This window comes from Gracilinanus agilis, chromosome 3 (assembly GCF_016433145.1).
Source record: "Gracilinanus agilis isolate LMUSP501 chromosome 3, AgileGrace, whole genome shotgun sequence".
Lineage (NCBI taxonomy): Eukaryota > Metazoa > Chordata > Mammalia > Didelphimorphia > Didelphidae > Gracilinanus > Gracilinanus agilis.
In genome coordinates, this window is record NC_058132.1 from 401,871,164 (window position 1) to 401,894,004 (window position 22,841).

At 38.2% G+C, this 22,841-nt stretch overlaps 1 protein-coding gene across 4 annotated transcripts in view; it reads right to left on the reverse strand.

Annotated features, from left to right (window-relative positions):
- The window catches only part of CASK (calcium/calmodulin dependent serine protein kinase), a 442,102-nt gene extending 420,189 nt beyond the window's left edge, over positions 1-21,913 (reverse strand). For all 4 annotated transcript variants that reach the window (XM_044670183.1, XM_044670184.1, XM_044670182.1 and 1 more), the window contains exon 1: positions 20,928-21,913. In XM_044670183.1, coding sequence (XP_044526118.1) covers positions 20,928-20,986 — 59 coding nt within the window. In that variant the 5' untranslated portion in view covers positions 20,987-21,913. The remainder of the gene's footprint in view (positions 1-20,927) is intronic.
- Positions 21,914-22,841: the final 928 nt, after the last annotated feature.

Below are 22,841 nucleotides of genomic sequence, written 5' to 3' on the forward strand. Positions count from 1 at the left end.
ATACTAGATGAAGTCTGGCAACTGGTTCTGCCATAGTTCAACTCTTACCTTCTCAAAGCCATAACTACTGAACACTAAGAAAAGAAAGTTTTTGCCATCAAATAACTTGGTAGTCAAATGGTTCAACATCAAAGGCAGATATGGTTTTAGCAATGAAAATGAAATTAAAGGTATTTCTGATCATCACCAAGTCAAGCTACTTTTTCTCAAGTTCCTTTCACCAGAACTCTGTCATGCATATCCTGAGCTGACAAATAACTGAATTGTTATCTTATCTGGTCACCCACCCACCCACTAAACTATGAAGCCAGCAACCTGGGGCCTCTTCCTACAAGAACCAGAACTCTTCCCCTTGTATGTGTTAATGGCAGAAACTAACTTGCTTACATATGGACCCCAAAATGTTTAGCACTGACTAGCACATAGTTCATGCTTAAGTGCTTTTTCATTTCATTAAAGATGAATTATTAACTGCTTTGCTACTTACTGTCTCTAAAGGCTGTGGAGCTTCTTCTTCTGACTTGCATCTGAAACTGTCTCCTACATGTATTGTTTCCTTTTACAATAAAGAGCTACTGCCCTAATATTTGGACATTTCATCTCAGATGCTGATGTTCCTCAAATGCATTTGTTTCTCACCTCCATGACCACTCAACACTTTTTTAAAGCACACATCTTCTACTTCCACTTTAGCTGTATAAAAAGATTATATACCTGATCTCTCTATCATCATAAAAGTTTCACCTCTACAATCCTAATTCTTGAAATTCCTCGGACCACAGCCTCTGCCTTCCATCTGTTCCTTATGCCTCAGTTCTCTTAAACCTTTTCTGTTATCACCTGTTCTACAATCACTCCACTTTCCGTGCTTTCAATCATCCATGTTTTGGCTTCACTTTCCTCCCTTCAAAATTACCTCAACTTTACACTCTCATCCATCCTTTGGATCCATAAGCCTATCAAGCTCACCCCTCTCTAAATGCTAAGCACATCACACAACTGGGACAACTAAAATTTTCTATTATGTAATATCAACTAGGAACCTTCCCTGCTATATGCAGTTTTTACTCTGTTATGATCAGCCCATTTTTACTGTTCCCACTATTCCAATTGGACATTGTCCTTTCAAACTACCTATATCAATCCCTTCTTCTCCATCTCCCAGGGCTTTAACTCCTAGTTAATTGAAAAAAAATTGAAACCATGCACCAAAAGTTCTGTCTCTTTCTCAGTTCTCCATTTCAAATAATCTCCGACTTCATTTCTGATCCTCACCTCTTTTGTTCTCACAACTCTGCCTAAAGTTTTCCACTTCAATCATTTTTCCCTAATTTTCAACCTTTCCTGATCTACAAGCATCTTGAATGCCTCTTTTAAAAAATGTTTAGATTTTCATCGAAAAAAAAATTTCCTTTACACTATCATCCCATGTATTTCTATTTTCTTTCAAAGCTAAAGCCCTAGAAAAGCCACACAAATCTATATAATTCATTGAGTCCACTGTCTCACTTCCCCACTCATTTCACAATCCACCACAATTCTGCTTCCAAAGTATACTCAATTGAAATGCCTCTCTCCGATAATTTCTTTTACTTCTAAATCTAATGACCTTTTCTAAGGTCTCATTTTTCTTAAGTTCTCTGTGGCATTTCACCAAAACTAGAGCAATAGCCTCAAAACTGCTGTCTCTCCTCTCTCCAATGCATATGTCAAACAACTAGTTACCAAATTGGTATCCCTAAAGTACAAGTCTATGAAATTTATTTTATTCAAGAAAGTCCAGTAACTCCCTCAATATGGGTAGGTTAAAATAGAAACTCATCTGTTTGACATTTAAAGTCCTTCAAAATCTGGTACCAACCTATCATTCCAGGCTATATGAATATGGCACCCCCTTACATAGACTTGGCTCCAATCAACATGGCCTCTTTATTATTCTCTGACACAAAATTCAATGTCCTCCTTCTGGACTTTTGAGTATAGGAGGAAGCTGGTGTGGAGTGTAGGACCTGAAGTCACAAGATTTGACTTTAAATCCAGCCTCAGATAGTGGCTAGCTCTGTGACCCTGGGCAAATCACTTAAACTCTGTTTCAGAGTCTTTAACAGTAAAATGGGAATAACAATAGTACTCACTTTCACAGAGCTGTTGTGAGAATCAAATGAGATCCTATTTTTAAAGCATAAGGCCTATGTAAATGCTAGTTCCTTTCTCCTCTGCACAAGTTGTTCTCCAAGTCCAGAATGTCCACTCCTCACCTCTAGCTCTTGGAATACTTAAATCCCTTAAACTTTCCAATTCAAATGCTACCTCCTACAAGAGTATTTTCTGTTTTTCCCAGGTGTTGAAATTATAGACACTCCTCCTCCACACATGCACACACAAAAAACACTCATTGTATTTATTTTTCATTTAGCTTATATTTACCATCTGTGAATGTGCTGTAGCTCCCCATATAAATGTAAGCTCCTTCAGGGAAGAGACAGGGACTGTGTCACTTTTGTATTTGTATCTCCAATTCCTAGCACAGTGTCTGCCATGTAGTAGGTGCCTAATAAATATTTATATAATAATTATATAATAAAGTTGTGGCTCAATGGGCTAGAAGTCAGAAAGGCCTGTGTTCAACATTTTCTAGCTGCGTGATCTTGGATAAGTTACTTAATTTCTATATGCAGCAAGATGACTCAGTGGATAGAGAGCTGGCCTTAAGACCAGGAACACCCAAGTTCAAATCTGGCCTCAGATACTTCCTAGCTGTGGAAACTCGGACAAGTCACTTAATCTCTGATTGTCTAACAAAAAGGAACCAATGAAAAGGGGAGACAAATCACTCCAGTATACTTGCCAAGAAAATTCATGGACAGCTATGGTCCATGGGGTCACAAAGAGTGAACAACAACAATAACATGTTATGTTTCGAGCTATCAAGAGTCAATGCGTAAATAATTATTTAAGGGGAAGCAAATACCAGCAGGACCTGAGCTCTACTTAAATCTCAGAATTAGGATTATTTTTTAATTTTCTAGTGTTTTTTCCCATACTTACCCTGATTCTTTACAGTTGCATGTTTTTAGACATGATAATAAAAGTCCTGTCAAAATTGGCAAAGAACCATAGGATCAGGGACTTGCAGCTAAAAGGAGGCCACCTCATCCAATAATATCATTTTATAGAAAAGGAAGCTAAAACCCAGACAGGTCTACTTAACACATTAACTCTAAATGCAGTGCTCTTTCCATTATACTATACTCCCTGAGAAAGCCAAAGTTTCTGGTACCTTTCACCAATACTACCCTCATACCTTTTGATTCCTGATTCTTCCTCCTACCAAAAAAATGTGTATGATCGTTACCATTTTCCCCATCTGAAGAATAAAAATATAGCTCACTGCCAAATTCTAAACATTTATGGGCATGGTGATGCTCTAAGTGCTTCTTTAAAGAAGAGACAGCAACTATTTTAGACTGAGAGGTCAGCTGATCAGAGCTTAAGTTCAAATTATGAGAAATGGCTATATGAGAAAGACTTTTATTTCTAAGGCTACAAATACTTTTTAAAGGACACACAGGACCAGGAAATTAGCAGCCCTGTAGTTCGGTTCCAATGGCCCAGAGGGCAGTTTCATTCAGTATAAACTGTTTCCTATAAACTCCACCCCATAAGCTTCAGCTTCCAGTGCCATGAGATTTGCTGTGAGTTTCACTGACACAAAGTATATATAGGGGTATACAGGACTGTTCCACTACAATTCACTTCTCTTAGCTGCTCAGCCCTCTTATTCTGTAGTGACACAAGAAGTGTCACCAAGAGCTACATCAGCTAGTGTGAGCCACTTGTTGCAATGGTAACTAGTAGGTCTCCAAGGGCCCCTAATCATGAATCACAAGCCATCTTACTAACTCCATCTTAGGCCTATTACCCCACATATACAGCAATCCCTAAACCAATAGAGGGATGGCTGTCTTATTCAGGGGAATAGACAAATGGAAGCAGGAAGAGACATACATAAAGTCTAAAATAACAGGATATGCCAAAGAGATAATAAGGGAAAAGACTTGTACAAAAATATTTATAGCCATGCTCTTTGTGGTTGCAAAAAATTGGATAATGAGAGAATATCCTTCGATTGGGGAATGGCTGAACAAATTGTGGTATATGCTGGTGATGGAATGCTACTGTGCTCAAAGGAATAAAGAACTGGAGGAATTCCATGTGAACTGGAATGACCTCCAAGAATTGATGCAGAGTGAAAGGAGCAGATCCAGGAGAACATTGTACACAGAGACTGATACACTGTGGAACAATTGAACATAATGGACTTCTCTACTAGCAGCAATGCAAGAATCCAGAGCAAGGCTGAGGGACTTATGAGAAAGAAAACTAGCTACATTCAGAGTCAGAACTGTGGGAGGAGAAACACCAAAGGAAAAACAACTGCTTGAACACATTGGCTGAGGGGGATATTATTGGGGATGAAGACACTAAATGATAACTCTAGTCCAACTATCAATAATATGAAAATAGGTCCTAATCAATGATACATGTAAAACCCAGTGGAATTGTGCTTCGGCTAAGGGGGGTTAAAGGAGTTTGGGGAGAAGGAAAGAACATGAAACATGTAACTATGGGAAAATATTCAAAATAAAACTAAAAATAAGATAAAATAAAATAAAATAACAAGATATGAATGAAGACATGAAGTAATACTAATGGTACATATAGGATACCTATATTATAATATGTTTATATATAAATAAAACAGAATATCAGAAGTAACTGCAAAATAGACCATGTTTACACATATGAGGATACAAAAATCAGCTACTGTTTCAAGATAGGCCACAGATATGACACTGGTCATTCCAAACAAAAATTCACTTAATATTTCTTGGTCACATGTACAGGTGCCAATAATCTGTCCATGGACTACTGGACAAATCTTAATTCTCCTGAGATAGTCTCCAAAGAAACCAAGAATTCTACCTGGGAATAGTTCATTTATGTGGAACCCGTGTGAAAGAAAAAGGAGTGGGAAGAGGAAATGAGATTAATACAAGTCATCATAGCATATCATATATATCTCCTTCATTAAAATATTAATGGACTACTTTGTATAACATTGAATACTTTTTAAAGCATCCTCAGACACAATCTCATTTTAGCTTCATAAGAATCCTCTGAGAGTTAAGGCAAGAATTATCATCATTTTATAGAGAAAAAAAAATATAGAGAACTTTGGTAATAATTGGTAACACTACAAAGGAATTAACAGGAGTTCTTTCAATATCAAGTTTTAATACATTCAAGACATTATTCTATTTACAAAAATTCAGGTCTTGTTAATCTTTTTAGGAACACATTAATATATTAAAGAAATATCATGCTAAAAATGCTCCATCAAGCCTATGCCTACATGCTCTACAGTTGCTATATTCATTTTTTGATGCCAGACAGGTAAGGGAGATTAGGAAGGAACAGATAGAGATGATGAATAAAGTGAAGGAATAAACATTTTCTCCAATCTCTAGTAACTCTTAAAAATTAAAAACAAAAAAGAAGAATTATAGATCAAAGTTTGAACAATTATAAATGTTTCCACAAGGCAAGAAAGCAAGAAACCTAACAAGGTTAATTAAATGAACTTACAGTAAAGAACGCTAATCCATAGGACTCTCACTTGGTATACCAGACAATGAAGTTTCAGGCTTTGACAATGTACACAAACCAACCCAGTGGCTTGTGCTTTGAGACCCATTCATGAATTTCTGCAATAAATAGTTCAACCTTGCCCATCTTCTAGCATCATGTTTAAATAAGCAGTGGACATCAACTCTTGAGAGGCATATAAGGTGGACCCATGAAAAGTGGTAGATGATAAGTCAACCCAAAGAAAATAGAAAAATGGAGCAAAGGGCTAGGATGCAAGGTTGCATCTATGCTTGAGTAAAGGGAACTGGAATCCAGCTGGGACAAGTCTTATCCCCCCTAATCCCCCAGCTATATGGAAGCAAAGAATGAAGCCAGTGAAAAATAAAGTCTACAAATTGGGAAAAGGATCTGAGATCTAGTGGCAAGGGTAAACTTATCAAAGGGAAAGGAATCAGAAAGTGAGCAATAGGGGAATATGGGGGAGGGCGGAGAGGCGGGGGAGGGGGCTAAAACCATTCCACTTTTGATGCCAGGCAGGTAAGGTAGATAAGGAAAGAACAAGTAGATGACCAAGGAAGTGAAGGATTAAACAAATATCTCAAGAGGAATAAAAATAAACAAAATGGGGGAAAAAAAGGTTTCCCCACACCTCTCTTAATTGTATTTAGAATTCTACTTAAGAATTTTGTTTAGATACTATTTGATTCTAGTGACTTCCTTCTAGTAATTATTTCCTATTTATCCTATCTGGTTTATGTATATATTTGTTATCTCCCCTATTAGATTGTGAGCTAGAGCACAAGTAGATAAATCAACAAAGAAAATTCTAAAGGAAAGAAGACTACTAAAACATCCAAGAGATGACAAACCTCTCTTAATATTTTACAAAAGAAGGAAATTGAACTAATACTTTAAAAATGATGCAGAATGTTTCAAGAGAGAAATATGAATGGAACAAATGACAGAGTTTATTGACATATAATATAACTATTTTATGTTAAAAATAATTACCAGATTAGAAAAACTTGAATCCATAGTAGCAAGTCTTTCCAAAGAAGTAAAAGAGAACAGATTGGGAATACAAATACACTAAAGTGAAAGACAATCTATAAGAGATGCAAAAAGCAATAACAGTAAAAGAATACATGATTTCTTTACAAGCAAAAACATACTGTTCTCAAAGACAAGATTTCAATATGAAGATAATTTTAAGGATTATAAACCTCTCAAATGAATAATAATTTTAAGGATTATAAGCCTCTCAAATGAATATAACAGGTCAAAAAGTCTAGCAACATAATATAATTAATAATACAAGAAAAATTTCCCAAGCTTCTGAATACAGAAAATAAAGTAACATTAAAAAAAATGTACAGATTGACTCCAGGAAATAACATATTTCTTAAATATGAATAGATATGATATTAGTCTCTAATTCTATATTTCTGTCTTTAATCCCAGGTATGGCAAAAAGAACATGTGTAAAATATTCTGAATATTTCACAGGCTGAGTACATAAAAATAATGGAAATAATAGTATGGTCATTATAAACCCTAAAAGAAATGTTTTAGAACACTCTTCCCTGATTTTCAGAGCAAAAAATTTATCTTACTTATGCACTATGTACATAAGGAATTCTCAATCACTGTTTAACCTTTTCAAAGTATAATATATGCAGGCACATAATGTGAGAAAATTACATCTTCACTTATCAAACTGGCAATTTGAATGGTTCTGTAACAATTTAATTTATATAAAATAGCAATTATAGGAAATCTTCAGTAAAAATACTTCCTTTTGTGAATGTTATAGGTAAAAGGAGTTAATTCAATGAACCAGAGACTGATTAAAAGAAATATTACAACCTTATCTGACAAATAATAAATTAAAACCCAGAAAGGAAATTAGACTTACAAACAGTATTTACAGTTACTCTTCGTCATTAATTAAAAGCAAAAAATATTGCATTGGAAACAAATAGCTTAGTATCTACAGTTCAGCAGTACTTATAAGCATTATAGCATAAATAAATTGTACTATTGTGTGAGATCTTCATGGGAAGAGATTCAATATACTGGGAAGTCATGTTGGACAGCCACTTCACATTTCAATATGGTCATTCACATATTCAAATGAATCAACTAATTCAGGGTACCATGACTTCTAGTAATTTGATTATAGTTCCTAACAATCTTACCTCAAAAAATAGTAATGCATTTCATTCTCACCAATCATTTCTGGCTACTGAAAACTTGCAAGAAAGATACCTGAAGAACCAGTCAATTATGCCATAAGGCCTGTTTTGAAAACACAAGTTTGTTGCAACACCATAGATTTATTAGGAACAATTTGAGCATAAGACAAGGCCTCTATTTCTATTTAAGTACTTTACATTTGTACTTTAGTGTCAAATGTTCACTAAAATTCAATAATAACAGCACCAAAGTAACAGCAAATTATTTTAAACAACAAAATCAGAAATTTACCTACATTTACTATAAGTTTATCTTATGGATGTAAAACATTTTCCTTGACCATTTTCTACCACTTTCTTGTAGAGGACCCCATCCTTCAAGTTCCTCAGATTCCCAACCTAGGCATCATTTTCAGCTTTTCACTGCTTTTACAGCCCATTTCCAATCTGTAGCTAAAATCTATTGATTTCAGAAGTGAAATCTCCCAAATAAGCCCTGTTCTCTCTCTTGACACTGCAACCACTGTAGTGCAGGCCCTCATCACTTCACAAATGGATTACTAAAAATAGGCTGTTGATGGGCCTGCCCACCTTATGTTTTTTACCCACTTCCAATCCATCCTCCATCCAGTCATTGAAGTGAATCTACTAAAGCACATGTCTAACAATGTCACTACTACCCTATTCAGTAAAGTTCAGTGGCTCCCTATCACCTCCAGGATAAAATATAAAATCCTCTTTTTGATGTCCAAAGCCCTTTAAAACCTAAACTGTTCCTACCTCTCCAATCTTCTTACAAGTTACACCATGCCCCCATTCACCCAACATACGTTTTGATCCAATGACACTGGCTTCCTTGCTATTTCAGGAACAAAACACTGTCCATCTCTTGACTCTGGGCATTTTCTCTGACTGTAAGTTACATCTGGAATGCTATCTCTCTTTGCCTTTACTACTACCTTCCCTGGCTTCCTTTAAGTTCCCAACTAAAATCCTATCTTCTACAGGAAGATTTTCCCCAACCTCTCTTAATTCTAGAGCATTCCCTCTGTTAATTACACCCTAACTATCCTGTATATAACACATTTGTGTATATATATATATATAATACATATATATATATATATACATATAGTCTCCCATTAGATGGAGAGTTTATTGCCTCTTTTTATATCTCTTATCACATAGGTAGGTGCTTAATAAATGTCTACTGATTGATTATCCTCAGCTCTCAAATTTCAGTCCTATCACTTAGAGCCCCTACCTTAATAGATGGTTGGATTATGCTCCTTGATTAAAGCTGGGAAAGAGTCTCACAACAGTATTGACTGGGTCATAGTAAATTTGTTATCTAATCACAAATGGGCCCACAGCAACAAAGAAACTCTTAATCTTTCCTGTTAGATTCTCTATCTCATTCACCAAAGCTATTCCAAAACTCTTTTTTTTTTTAATTAGGACTCTAAAACCACATTTCCACGCTGCACCTCTCTTCTGAGAACCTTACCTCAAATGTTAGAGGAAAATCAAGACCATATGCCCTAAGATCCCTCTTCTGCTCTCACTCTAAGTCCTATACATCAACCCAGCTACCTACTCCTCCATTTTTGGATGAAGAGGCAGATGCATCTTCTCTTTGTCAAAATCATCCTCTCTATATGTACCCTTTATCCCTTTATCCCTTCATCCCTCCTAACTTTTCTAAGATACTTCTCCTACTATCACCTCCTTTTTTTTCTATTTCTTCAATTTCTCCCTATTCCTGGTTCCTTCCCAGCTGTCTACAAGCATAACTGCATCTCCTCTTCCTTCAAAAACCCTTCCTAGTGTGAAGATGGAATTAATCACCAGAAGTGTATACACCCCCGCATTTCCTTAAGTGAGGGTAGGTCCACAACCCACATGCTAGAGTGGGTGACAACTCAGAAACTACTGACTACCCCTGGGCAGTCCTAAGAAAAGTCTAAAACTGTGACTGGTCCATGTAAAGTGGAAGGAAGGCACAGGAAGTGATGCAAGGAAAAGTCTTTAAAAATAGTTGCAACTTCCTGTGGCCAGCTTTTTCTCCTTTGAACTTGGTCTTGGAGGAGCTCTCTGGCTTAGGACCTCTGACTGCTCTTGGATCTTTCTTTAGGACTACCACCTGGGTGAATAAAAAGGCTGACTCCTTTCCTGGCTCCTGGAGGGACCAGCTTCCAGAAAGACCCCCTCTCCCATCATGGAGGAGGAGGTCACATGGCTGGAGCCCTTGCTTAATTTACCCCAGCCTTTCCGGAATAAAGCCAGGGCTGAAGCAAATAGTTTAGGTCGTTAAGCTAGATTTCTTACTCTGCCCTCTATCTCATTTCTCTTTCACTCTTTCCCTCTATTTTATAAATAAACCGCTATAAAAGTCATTTTGACTTGAGATATATTTATTTCAGAGACCACACTCATATATTTAGTCCAACCTTAACTTTTTTTTAACCCTTACACTAGCTCCTTAACTTCTGCTATCTAGTTTCATTTATCCCTTCCTTTTTTTCAAACAAATATCTTGAAAAAGTTGTCGGGAGCCAAGCAGACGGGTAAGAATAATGCAGGTGAGCTCCCATCTACAACTCCTTCAAACAGATCTATAAAATGCACTTGACCAAATTCTAATGGAGAAATCTGGAAAAGTCACAGAGAACATTTTGTCTGACCTAAGTCGGCATAAGGAGACATACTAGGTCAACGATATGGCACACAAGCAATACCACAGGGGAGAAGCTATGCACTAACACAAAAGAAAATCCCAGACCCACAAAGAGGGCAATAAGTAAAGGTGCCAAATGGCTGCTTTGTCTCTCATTAGCCAATCCTGAGTCACTGATCCAGGATGGAATGAGAGGAGGTCCTGCAAATAATTCAGCAATGCCTTTTCCAGGTCCAAATATCATAGAACCTTAAGCATGGAGCTCACTTCCAGCATCTAGTCAATTTGCAGAGAAATCACCATAGCAGGAATCTCAGACCAAATGGTAACCTACAATTCTGCCACTCTTGAACCAAAAGAGCTTTCTAGCTGACTGAAAACTCTTAAACAATCCAAAATCCAGCTTAGGAATTTTCTGACCTCAAATAAGGAGGACAACAAGCAGACTTTGCCCTGATCAGACCACTTCAGGCAAATTGAAAGACTGCATGTCCCTAGCAGGTCACTGAGATCCTAGAACAATGTAATACTCAATACTCCAAGAAAGCAGCACCATGACTATTTCCAACTTTCCCTCCAGAAGCTGGGTAGAACCTAGTGAGTTTTGTTTTTCTCATATTCTCAATGGGGGTAGAAGAAGTTATCTACATTTGTCTCTGCTGCTTCCACTCTCATTCTTACCTAACCTCTCCAAAATCTGAATTCCAACCTTATCATTCAAATGAAACCACTCTCTCCAAAGTTCCTAAAGAGAATTGACAAAATCAGTATCTTCTTATCATCTTTCATCCTTCTCAACCTCTGGTGGATACTGTTAACTACCTTCTCATCCTAGATACTCCTTGCCCTCTAAGATTTCCTAACATTGTTCTCTCTTGGTTCTTCTGTCTGTCCATTCTTTTTCCATTTCTTTTCTGGATAATCATCTCTGTCTTACTTTCCAATTGGGAGTCTCCCAGTGTTATGTCTTGAGCCCCTTTCTTTTTTTCTCTAACAGGCAGCGAGGTGGTGCAATGAATAGTCAGGGAGAAAATTCCAGAACTAGAGTTAAATCCGGTCTTGGACACTTAACTAGTTATGTGATCCTGGGCAAATCTCTTAACCTCCTTTAACCTGTTTCCTCATGTATAAAATAATACTACAACTTACGAGTTGTCATGAGGATAAAAAGGGATATTTGTGGAGTGTTTTGCAAGTCTAAAAGTAATATTATATAAACGTTACCTATTATTATTATACTACACCTGATGACCTTACTAGCCCCCCAAAGATTTTATAATCTCTGTGCAAATGACTCACAGATCTATATATCTAAATTTTATCTGCTGTCAAAACTAATTCTGTACCACCAATTATCTATTGGATGTTTTGAATTCAATGTTCCATAGTCATCTCAAGCTCAACATGTACAAAATGGAACTCATTATCTTCCCTTTCCCCAAATTCATTCCTTTCCTGACCATCCTTGCTGCTGTCAAAGACAGCACCATTCTTCCTGTCACAGACTTTCTTAACTTTGGCATTATCTTTAACTCCTTTACTTTCCCTCTCCCATATGCAATCAGTTACTAAATCTTATCATTTCTACCTCCACAAAATCACCCCCTTCCACTCCACTCACACAGCTAATGCTCATTCAGGCCCTTCCCATATCTCTCACCTGGAAGGTTGAAATAACCTTCTAATGGCATCTTTATCTCAATTCTCTTCCCTGCTTTAATCCATCTATCTCCCAGTAGTAAAAGTGATTTCTCTAAACATCTAACCATATCATCCCTTATTCAACTAACTCCAACTCTCTCTATTAACTCCAGAATCAAATATATATTCACCTTTTTGCCATGTAGGATGCTTTTCACAACCTGGTCCCACCCTGGGCCAGGATGATCCACATAACTCACTTCCATGCACTGCTTGGTAAAGACAAACTGTTGTCCTTGCTTTGCTTCCAGAATACACCCAACCTCCTGTCTCCCTGCCTTGGCACTACCTTTCTCCAAAAATACACTGTCTTCCTACCTCTGTCTTCAGCAATCATTGACTTCCTTCAAGATTTAACCCAATTGCCACCTTTTGTCTGAGGCATTTCCTGGTTTGTCCAGATGCTAGGGCCTTGCTTCCCTTCACCCTATCTAAGGTTACTTAATATCTCTTTTGCCTATATCCATAAATATATGTGTATATTGCCTCCTTCATTAGAATATAAACATCCTAAGGGAAGGAATTTCATTACTGGGTATGAATTTCCAACTTGAGGAATGGTATGTGATGTATTCTTTCTCCATTTCAATAACTAAGCCTTCTGGGTGAAATATAAAACAGGAACTAAGATTAAAGACATGAGTAAACATAAAAAGATGTTAAATAAAATCAAGAAATAACATGGGTCATAAACAAATAAGATCCATTCCCCCATTGATAAATGGTCAAAGAATATAAACAGGTAGTTTTTCGGAGGAAGAAATGTTATCAAAAGCCATTTTGAAAAATGTTCCAAATGACTAATAATTAGAAAAATAAAAAATAAAGCAACTCCAAGGTTCCACCTTACCCCCATTAGATTGACAAAGTGGACAAAAAATGTTGAAAGATATGTGGGAAAATAGGCACATTAATGCACTTTTGTAGAGCTATGGATTGATCCTACTTTTTTTTGAAAAGCAAATTGGAAGTATGAGTCCAAAATTACTAAAATACGCATACCCTTTGACCCAACAATACCGCTACTAGACTTCTCCTCCAAAGAGATGTAAGAGAAGGAAAAAATGTACAAAAATATATACAAGTGCTCTTTTTTTTGTAGCAAATAACTGGATACTAAAAAAATTCCCAACAATTAGGGAATGACTAAAATTATGGGTAAGCTTAGGTTGCCCAGTGGATGGAGAACCGGGCCTGGAGTTGAAGAAGTTCAAATCTGGCCTTAGATACTAGACATCTGACCCTGGACAAGTCACTATAACCCATTTGCCTCAGTTTCCTCTTCTGTAAAATGAGCTGGAGAAGGAAATGGCAAACCACTCTAGTATCTTTGTCAAGAAAACTCCAAATGAGTCCCCAGTGTCAAACACAAATGAGAAAGGACTGAACAACAACAAAATTACGGCATGTGAATGTAATGAAATACTACTATGCTATATGAAAAGATGAAAGAAGGCATCAGGGAAACCTGGGAAGGCTGGAATGAACTGATGTAGAGTGAAGTAAGCAAAACCAAAGAAATAATTAACATAATTTTAAAACACTTAAGAATTCTGATCAATGCAATGAATAGTCCAGAGGACTAATGAGGCATACCAGCTAAACCCTGAGAGCATTCAAGAAGCAGAAGATGACATACATTTTTGGATATAGTCAACATAGAAATGTGTTTTGCTTGATCTTTTTAAGGGCTGGGTTGTTTTGTTTTTGTTTGTTTTAAATGATGGAGAGAAAAGGTTAGAGGGAAAGAAAATAAATGTATATTAATTATTTTTTAATTTAGTTGAAGTAGTATGAGTTTAGAAATACAAAAAAACATAACTTCATAGAAGATAGCTTGGGCAAAGAAACTATAGGAATACCCAGACAAATGAAGCAAGAGATTAAAAAAAGTAAATTGTAAGTAAAATAAAAGGTCTGAAGGAAAGAACTGGAAAGTGATGAATAGTTCAAAGGAAAAAAGTGCCAAGTAATGGACTCCATGATTAGAATGGACAAAAAAGAAATCAATGACTCCATGAGACAAGAAATCTAAGAATAAAATCAAAGGACTGAAAAATTAGAAGAAAAATGTAGCTATCAAACACAAAGAAAAGAGGTTATGGTGAGATAATTTAAGAAATATCTGACTCCCTAAGAAAACAACAAAAAAGCATGAGTACCCCATAATTTAAGAAATCATGAATTGTTTGTTACCTAAATAACAGAAATGGAGGACAAATTTTAAAAAAATGAAGAAATATTAATAATTTGTGTTGAACCATGATATAATTAAAATAACAATGCTAAATTTACTTGTTCTTTTCCATACTGATCACACTACCAAGGGTTATTTTATAGAGCTGGAAAAAATATAACAAAATTTGGAATAAAAGGTCAAATACAGCACAATGGGTAGGACTATCGAAAATATAAGGGTTTGGTGGGGGAAAAGAACTACTAAAAAGTTGGAGAATGGAAACTTGTGAGTTAACAGTAGTTAAAGGTCACCACTATTAGAATTAAATGGGTCAGGGAAAGAGGCCTAGGACAGTACAAGGAGGTCAACATATGCAACTCCAGGGTATGGAAAGCTTATGGAGGATTTAAAAAGGGAAAATGAGAAAAAGTTCCTAAAGATCATTCATATGCAGAAATCTACCTCAGCTATTCACCACAGTTATTAACTCAGTACCTAGCATCTGTCTAGCCCCCAACCCAGAACACCCCCCTTTTGTGCCTATAAACCTTCTATGCCTAAGGCCAATAGTATCTTTATTCTGCTAACAGAATTCCCTGTCACTGTGAAATAGATTAAGCCTAAATCTGTTTATAAAGAACTTCAAATGAATTCTAAGAAAAAATGTATTTATTACCAATACACATGTAATGTGCTTAGTAAGGTGTTCATTTTCCTAATACCTCAAACTTGGAAGTACCATATCCAGGAAAGATGTCAAAATAACCTGACATTCCCATTGAAATATCAAAAGCTCATTTTTCTCAGGCAACATTAGAAACCTAAATTTTTTTTAAATTATTAAAGCTGTATTTTTTTCTACATGAATGATCTAATTCAGCATTTCACAAGATGTGTGGTCAGAGAACCCCCATTTCAAGAAATTCACAAAATCAAAACTATTTTCATAATAATACTGACATATTAATTCTAATTTGTTAACTATGATAGATATAGCCTACCTAAACAAAAGCCTATAGGGGCATCCTCAATAATTTTTAAGAGTGTAAAATGTTCCTAAGACAAAAAAGTTGGACAATCACTGTATTGATTCAGAATCACTGTAGTATAGTACTTAATATTTGTATAAATAGTGATTTCATTTAAATCCCCTACTACTAAAAAATTTTAGACTTGCAATCATAGAATTTCAAGAGCATAAAACAACTTAACTCTACCCCTCTAATAGGCTGTATGTGTAAACATAACCAAATCTAATGCAATACTTGATATTAAATTGTCATGTCATTAGACAACCATCATTATTAGTAAATGTCATAGAAGTAATCCCTGCTCAGTGTTAAAAGCATTTATCTCTATGTTAGCATTAGATGAAAGAAATAAATCAATATGAATATTAAGGCATAGAAAAGACAGAAAGAAACTGAAATAATAAAAATAATGCCTTTGAATAACATATTACCCTTTAAGGTTTCTAAAGTGTTTTTATCTGTTATCTCTCTTGATCCTCACAAAAACTTTGTAAGGTGAATTTTCCGTACAGTAAGGTATCATTTCTGATTTACATAAACTGAGACTTAAAAAGGTTAGTGCCTTGCTCATAGTCACAAAGCTAGTATCTGAAGCAGAATCTCAACTCTGGCCTTCCTTAGTCAAAGTCCAGTGTTCCAGTCCAAGTTCACTGAGCTGCTTTTCTCCTGAACTCCAGACTCCTCTCTAATTTCCTACTGGCATTGCATCCAATTGGCTATTCTGTAAACATCTTAAACTCATTATGTCTAAAACAGAACCCATTATCTTTCCCCTAAAGCTCTCCTTGGCTCCTAACTATCCTCTCACCATTGAGGGCACTATCGTTTTCCCAATCATCCCAGCTGGCAACACATCTTTGACTCTTCATTCTCAGACACCTCAAACATCTCATTTGTTGCCAAGTCTTGTCATTTTTATCTCATATATTTCCCCTTCTCCTCTCTGACATGGGTTCTACCCTGGTGCAGGCAGGCCCTCATCACCTCACACTTGGACTATATTCTAAGAGGCAGTGAGTCTGTCTCTCACTTCAGTTCATTCTCCATCCATCTGCTTAGTAAGCTTCTGAAAGCACACATCAGAATTCAATAAACTCAATTGGTTCCCTATTGCCTCCAGGATCAAATATAAAACTCTTTGGCTTTTAAAATCTTAAAACTAGTCTACTTGCTATTTCTGAGCGTGACACTCCATCTCTAGATTCCTCACTTTCTCACTAGCTGTCCCCCATAGCTGAAATGCTCTCCCCTCTCTTCTCTGCCTCCTGGCTTTCCTTCAGAAAGCACCAAAACAGCCACCTTCTATAAGAGGCCTTCTTTCCATATTCCTTTCTCTCCAATTCCTTACCTGGAGTGTCTTTCCCTAGGGATTACCTCCGATTTATGCCAAAAATACCTCTCAAGTATGTCATGGCTTTCACACAGTTTTCCCAGTTAGAATAGGAACTCACTGAGGGCAGGAACTGTTTAGTCCAGAGCCTAGTCCAAGGAAAGGGCTTACTTAATATGGTGTTATAGAACCGACTTGTTGAAATCATTAGTACTTACTACCAAAAGCATTTCTGGCTTTCAAACAGCAACTCTTCCAAATATGAAGTATTACATACCCACTTAAGCTCTTAAAAATATTATCATCTACCTGAACAATAATATTTTTGTTGTTATAAAATTTTTTATTAACTTTGCTCTTGCTCTGAATTTTATCATTTCTGAGTGGTTGGTGAGAAATAAAACCAGCTTTATATTTAATAATTTACTTTTGCAAAATGTGATAGGTGAAACAAATAAGGGTGAAAATTATGTGCACTTTACTGTTCCCCTTTCCTTAAAACAATTAGAAATTAGTGAGTTTATGTCTTTATTCTGACAATCACCTCAAATTTCTTTTATGGAACATAATAGTACCCACTTATTTTATATTAAATTTGCATAAATTATATAATAAAGTTTTGAACATATTAAATTTAACTTCTTACTTTATTAGCCCTGCTATATTTTCTTAACCAGGAAGTCTGCAAATAGTAAAGCTCCAACATTATAATTTTTTTTTTTTAAAACCCTTGTACTTTGGTGTATTGTCTCATAGGTGGAAGAGTGGTAAGGGTGGACAATGGGGGTCAAGTGACTTGCCCAGGGTCACACAGCTGGGAAGTGGCTGAGGCCAGGTTTGAACCTAGGACCTCCTGTCTCTAGGCCTGACTCTTACTCCACTGAGCTACCCAGCTGCCCCTCCAACATTATAATTTGATTTTTGTCCCTTTAAAGATATTAAGTGACAAAACTTTGAGACAATCTTTTATTCCTAAAAATTGGGGAGCTGTTTCAAATATAAGAAGCTCATATGAAAACACATAGGCATAATTTTTAAATGCCATTTTTTAAAATGTTCATGTATTATTCTCAGAAGTTAATTACTCAAGATAACTATAGAGCCAAAAATAAATCTGTCCTGGGAAATTTTTTCCAGCAGAGCTCCATTTAGTCATTGAAAAAGAACTTGCAAACTAACATTCCTAGAAACCATAAGAAAATATTCTCAATAGGAAACACTCAAACCCTCCAAAAAATTGTATCAAAATATGTAACTTTCTTCCTGCATCTAAAAGAGTGATCTTGCACAAAATAGATTCAATAAATATTTGTTGAATAAATATAAAATTGTTTCCCATTTTGGCTTGATGAAGAGACTATTTCTTTCAAAGTACTTCAGTAAAAACTTAAAACCAACTATATGTCAATATTCAGAACACCTTATCAGATTAGTTTGATAGAAAAAAAAATTATAGATGAACACAGAACCTAGTTAACAATATTATTGTGCTTTCAGCCCCCTTTCTATGAGTTTCTTCAAGGCTTTTTATCCTCAGTTCAGCACATCCCAGGAAAAAATAGTGCATTGTCAAGTTTTTAAAAAAAGAGAATTCCTAAACAAGTTTCAATAGATCTTGCAAGAATTTACTTATAACCCCCTCAAACTTTCCAAAGGTTAAGAATTACCATTGTTATATTCTTTTCTTATAACACTGTCTTGAAAACACTGGAGAATTCACTAAAAGAATTGAAATAAATGGCCCTCTTCCAATACAATGCCCAGTTGAGATTCTGTCTTTTATGGACTTCTTCTATGAGATTTGACTCTACAGAGGAATTAAGATAGATTCAATAGATGTATCACTTCAAACTAGTTTTTCCTCTCAGAGAACTCTAAAATTAACTGACTAGTTTGCTGAAATGTTCTCAAGTTTTCCTTGGACTTGGGGGAAAGAGGACATAATATAATAATAATAATCAAAATACTGACAATGCCAAAATGACTTTTCACAATCTATTGGAAATAGACAATAACTTTGATGAGTATCATCAGGGATCACAAATTGTCAGAGATTAAAAACATCTTCTAGTCCAACTCTCAGAGTGGGAAGTGACTTGTCTAAGGTCACACATGTAGCAAGCAAAGCCAGATTTTGCCCTCTTTTCCATTGTAAGAGTAAAACATTCTAGCTAAAACAAAAAAAACAAAAGTTAGTAAAACTGATCTGTGATCATTCTCTCTAGCAGTAATACTATTCTTTTCTACAAAAAAAAAATACATCTGGTATAGAAAATTCACTGCCATGTCTTCATTTTCTTGATTTTTTTTTTGCATATCCCTTAAATACTTTCAATTCTGTGCTTCTAATAAGACTTCTTATTTTTTGAAACATCTAAACTTTCAAATAATTGCAGCACCACCACAGTAAAGTATTAGGAGTTACTACTAGTAGGTTAAACAAGAATATGTAGGCATATTAATCAATCAGCCTTGAGTAAAGTGTGTGAGCTCTACTCACAATTTCACCATGTGGGCCATCAGTATAATACAGTAGTAGTACTTGAATCTCCTTCCTAAAGCTATCCTCAACATCTGCAACATATCTATTTTTCATACACAAGAATTAGTGAACCAGATAAAATACACCACTGCAAGCCTGCAACTTAACCTAAAACTCAAGTAGTCAACTTTGCAAAGAAGACATAAGAAAATTGAGGGACAGAATGAGAAGTTAAACTGCTAGGGTTAAGAAATTTAGCGGTTAGGAAAAAACATGGTTCCCCCACCTCCAAGATTCTTTTTAAGAGTTAGAATCATAGGATGCTAAATCTAGAGCTGTCTACCTTAGAGCACAATCCTCTCATTCTACAGGTGAAGAAACAGGCCTGTGGAATTTAAGTGACTTGCCCAAGGTCATACAAATTTGTAAGCATCATAAATAAGCAGTATTTGAATCCAAAATCACTGAGTCTGCTCTTTAGTTGATTAAATGCCTTCCTGCTAAAGATAGTTTCTCTAACATACTTCAGACTTCGTTTCCAGTTCTAAATTTTAAAAGAATTTTCCCCAAAGAGCAATGACCCTTGTCAAATTCATTTGAGAACAGCTTCGTATCTTGCCATCCAAACTTCTAAATGTTCATGCAAAATATATGTAAAAAAAAAATTTAATCAACCTCAAATCTATAGCATTTCATTCACAAATTCATTAAACAAATTGTGCATTTAAAAAAACGAATTTAAGGGATTAAAAACCCAAGAGTTACTGCAAATTTAATACTCAACCAGCACTATTATTAATCTGATTCCCTTGTCTTTTCCTAGTGTAATTACACAACCAAGACAAAAAGGAGAACTTTGGCTGTCACTGTAATACACTATACCGAACTAGTGAATCAAAGCAGACATCTATCTTTCCCACGCTAAAAAAAACTATCCCAACTCCAGGTTAATATAAGAAATGAACATTTGTTTGAATAATTGTTGCATAACAATCCATTAAAAACCCGAATCCACAATCCTTTTAACATTAATCCAAGAAGGCTATAGGATCTACAGAAACTGAAGGTAATCTGCCTTAAACAACCACTTCCAATATGGTCATGGGGACACACAAAGGCATATATCAAGCCCTGTCGATACACACCCCATAAACCAAGAAACAGTAAAAGAAGTTCCCCTCCCCACCCCCGACCCATTCAACAATCAACAAAAATGTACGCCTCTTAACATGGCCTGTGGCAGGTTAGGTGGTACCAGTAAACAAAACTGCTCAGAGAGCAACTACCAAGTCAGTTCTGCCATGGCCATGTGCAACCGTCAGATATAATGTAAACAGCACATTTCACTTCAGCCCTAAATCACATAGTGGGGCTAGGGGGTGGGCGGGGGGGGGGGGTAGAGTGGCGAGAGGGATAAAATAATCGGATCATCCCCTTCACCCTCCCCCAAGCCACCACAAATTGCGGGAGGGAGGTGGGAGGGGATGCAAAGCCCAACCTCGAGGATTCAGGTAGAGATCTATAAATACTCCAGTACGGGAATTACCCAAGGAGAAGGCAGGCGGGGAGTGAAGCGAGTGGAGAAAGCAGGGCGGACCTGGGGATCCTGGAAATGCATTTTTTCACATGCACGCTCCCCTCGCCCCCTCCCCTCCCGCCCCAAGGTAGGGGAGGACTTACTTGCCGATCACCTCGCACAGCTCATACACATCTTCAAACAGCACGTCGTCGTCGGCCATGGTCCGGAGGGGAAGCAAACGGAGGGCGGGAGTGAAAAAAAAAGAGTCACACTACCACCAAAAATGTTTTTTTGCTTTTGTTTTTTGTTGTTGTTGGGATTTTTTCTTTTTAAACACCACCCTCTAAGGGGCTCCCTTCTTCACCCTCTCGAACCAGGAATGTTCGCTCAGGCACAATATTAAATCCAGAACCTGCGGCGACGAAGGCAAAGGAGGATTCTTAGTGAAATTGCAGCAAGACTCTTCCGCCTTCCTCTTCTTCGTCTCCCGGCCGGGGGATCACCAGGAAGAATCCTCTGGCAGCCGGAGCGGCAGCAGCGGCAGAGCCCGGGCCGCGGGGCCGCCGCCTCCTTCCGGTCTCCCCGGACCGACCGCCGCGGCAGCCCCTATCCTCCTCCTCCTCCTCCTCCTCCCGCTCGTCCGCCTCTGCCCAGCCGCACCTTCCCCTGCAGCGTCCGCGGGCGGCGGCGCCTCCCAGCCCGCCCGCCCCGCTTTCTCCACTGCCCGGCGACGGCGGCTCCTCGGGCTAGCGGGGGGGCCGGGGAAGGACCATGAAGGACTCTTGCAGTGGGTGAAGGGGGGGGGGGCGGCGGTCACGGCAGGAGGCGGGGGCAAAGACGCCGCTCCCCCCCCCTCCTTCTCTTCCTCCTCCTCGCGCCGCCGCGCCCGGGGTGTGTGAGCGAGCGACGGAGCGCGCGCCGTGGGCGAGGGGAGGGGGCCGATATGGGGTGGGGTGTGGATGGGGGAGGCGGTGGCCACCGATGCACTCTCTCCCTTCTTCAGTCCTCGATCTCGGCAAGGAGTCGCTGCACGTCCCCTCCTCCAAGCTCCTCCGCGACTCCTCGCGGATGACTCCCTCACATACACATACACACACTCACACCCTACCGCCTACTCGTACTCCTTCCTCCCCCCCCACCCCCAGCCTCCCTCTCTCTTTTCTCTATCTCTCTCTCTCTCTCCCGGGCCGCAGCAGCGGCTACAGCGGCCCCGGCTTCCAGAACCACAAGCCCCGCCCCCTTTTTTCCTCTTTCCCTCCCCCTTCTCCTCCCTCTCCAGGAGGCGGCAGCGGCGGGAGAGTAAAGGGGAATGGGAGGGGAGGGGGGGCTGTGGCGCATGCGCGCGTCGGTGAAACGTCACGGCGAACGGGGATGAGGTGGGACAAGGCAGAGATGAGATGGAAAGGGATGGCAGAAAAGTCGAGGCGGGGGGACGCGGTGGCGGAAGAAGGAGGGAGGAGGGAGGGAGGTGCGGTTGCCTGGAGGGGCGCTCCTGTGACTGTGGCGTTGGTGGGGTTTGTGTGGGGTGGGTTGGTAGGTGCATGTGCAGGTCGGGAGGAAGGTTCCCAGTCTGTGTCGCCTTCGAGAGGTGGCAGTGGAGTGGAGACTTGCATGCGCGCCTTACTGCTGCCTGCGGGAGAGCGGGAGAGCTTTCGGATGCAGAAAAGCGTCGTCCCTTTCTTTTCTCTCAGGGGAGTAGGACCACGGGAAGAAGAAGCAGGTTTTAGTGAATGGGAAAGGTAGAAGGACGATGGCAGAGGTTGTCACTCAGGATCTGCTTTGATGGTTTCAGCACCAACCCGTCATTCTTCAATGAAGTAAAGGGGGTGGGGAAGATGTTGGAATTATTTCCCACCATATGGAGAAAGACCCTAGGAGGCTAGCTGATAGCTAAATCTATGTAGCCGATAGACAAAGGTATACTACATAAATGATATTCTCACTAATTCGACTCCTTTCTGCCAGATAATTTTGTTAGCAATTTCAAGGGAGAGAAACAGCTTAGGTTTGTTAATCATTTCCATAGTTTTGGGGGTGTTAGGCTTAGAGCAATTTTGAGCTTTAATAGCTTTTGA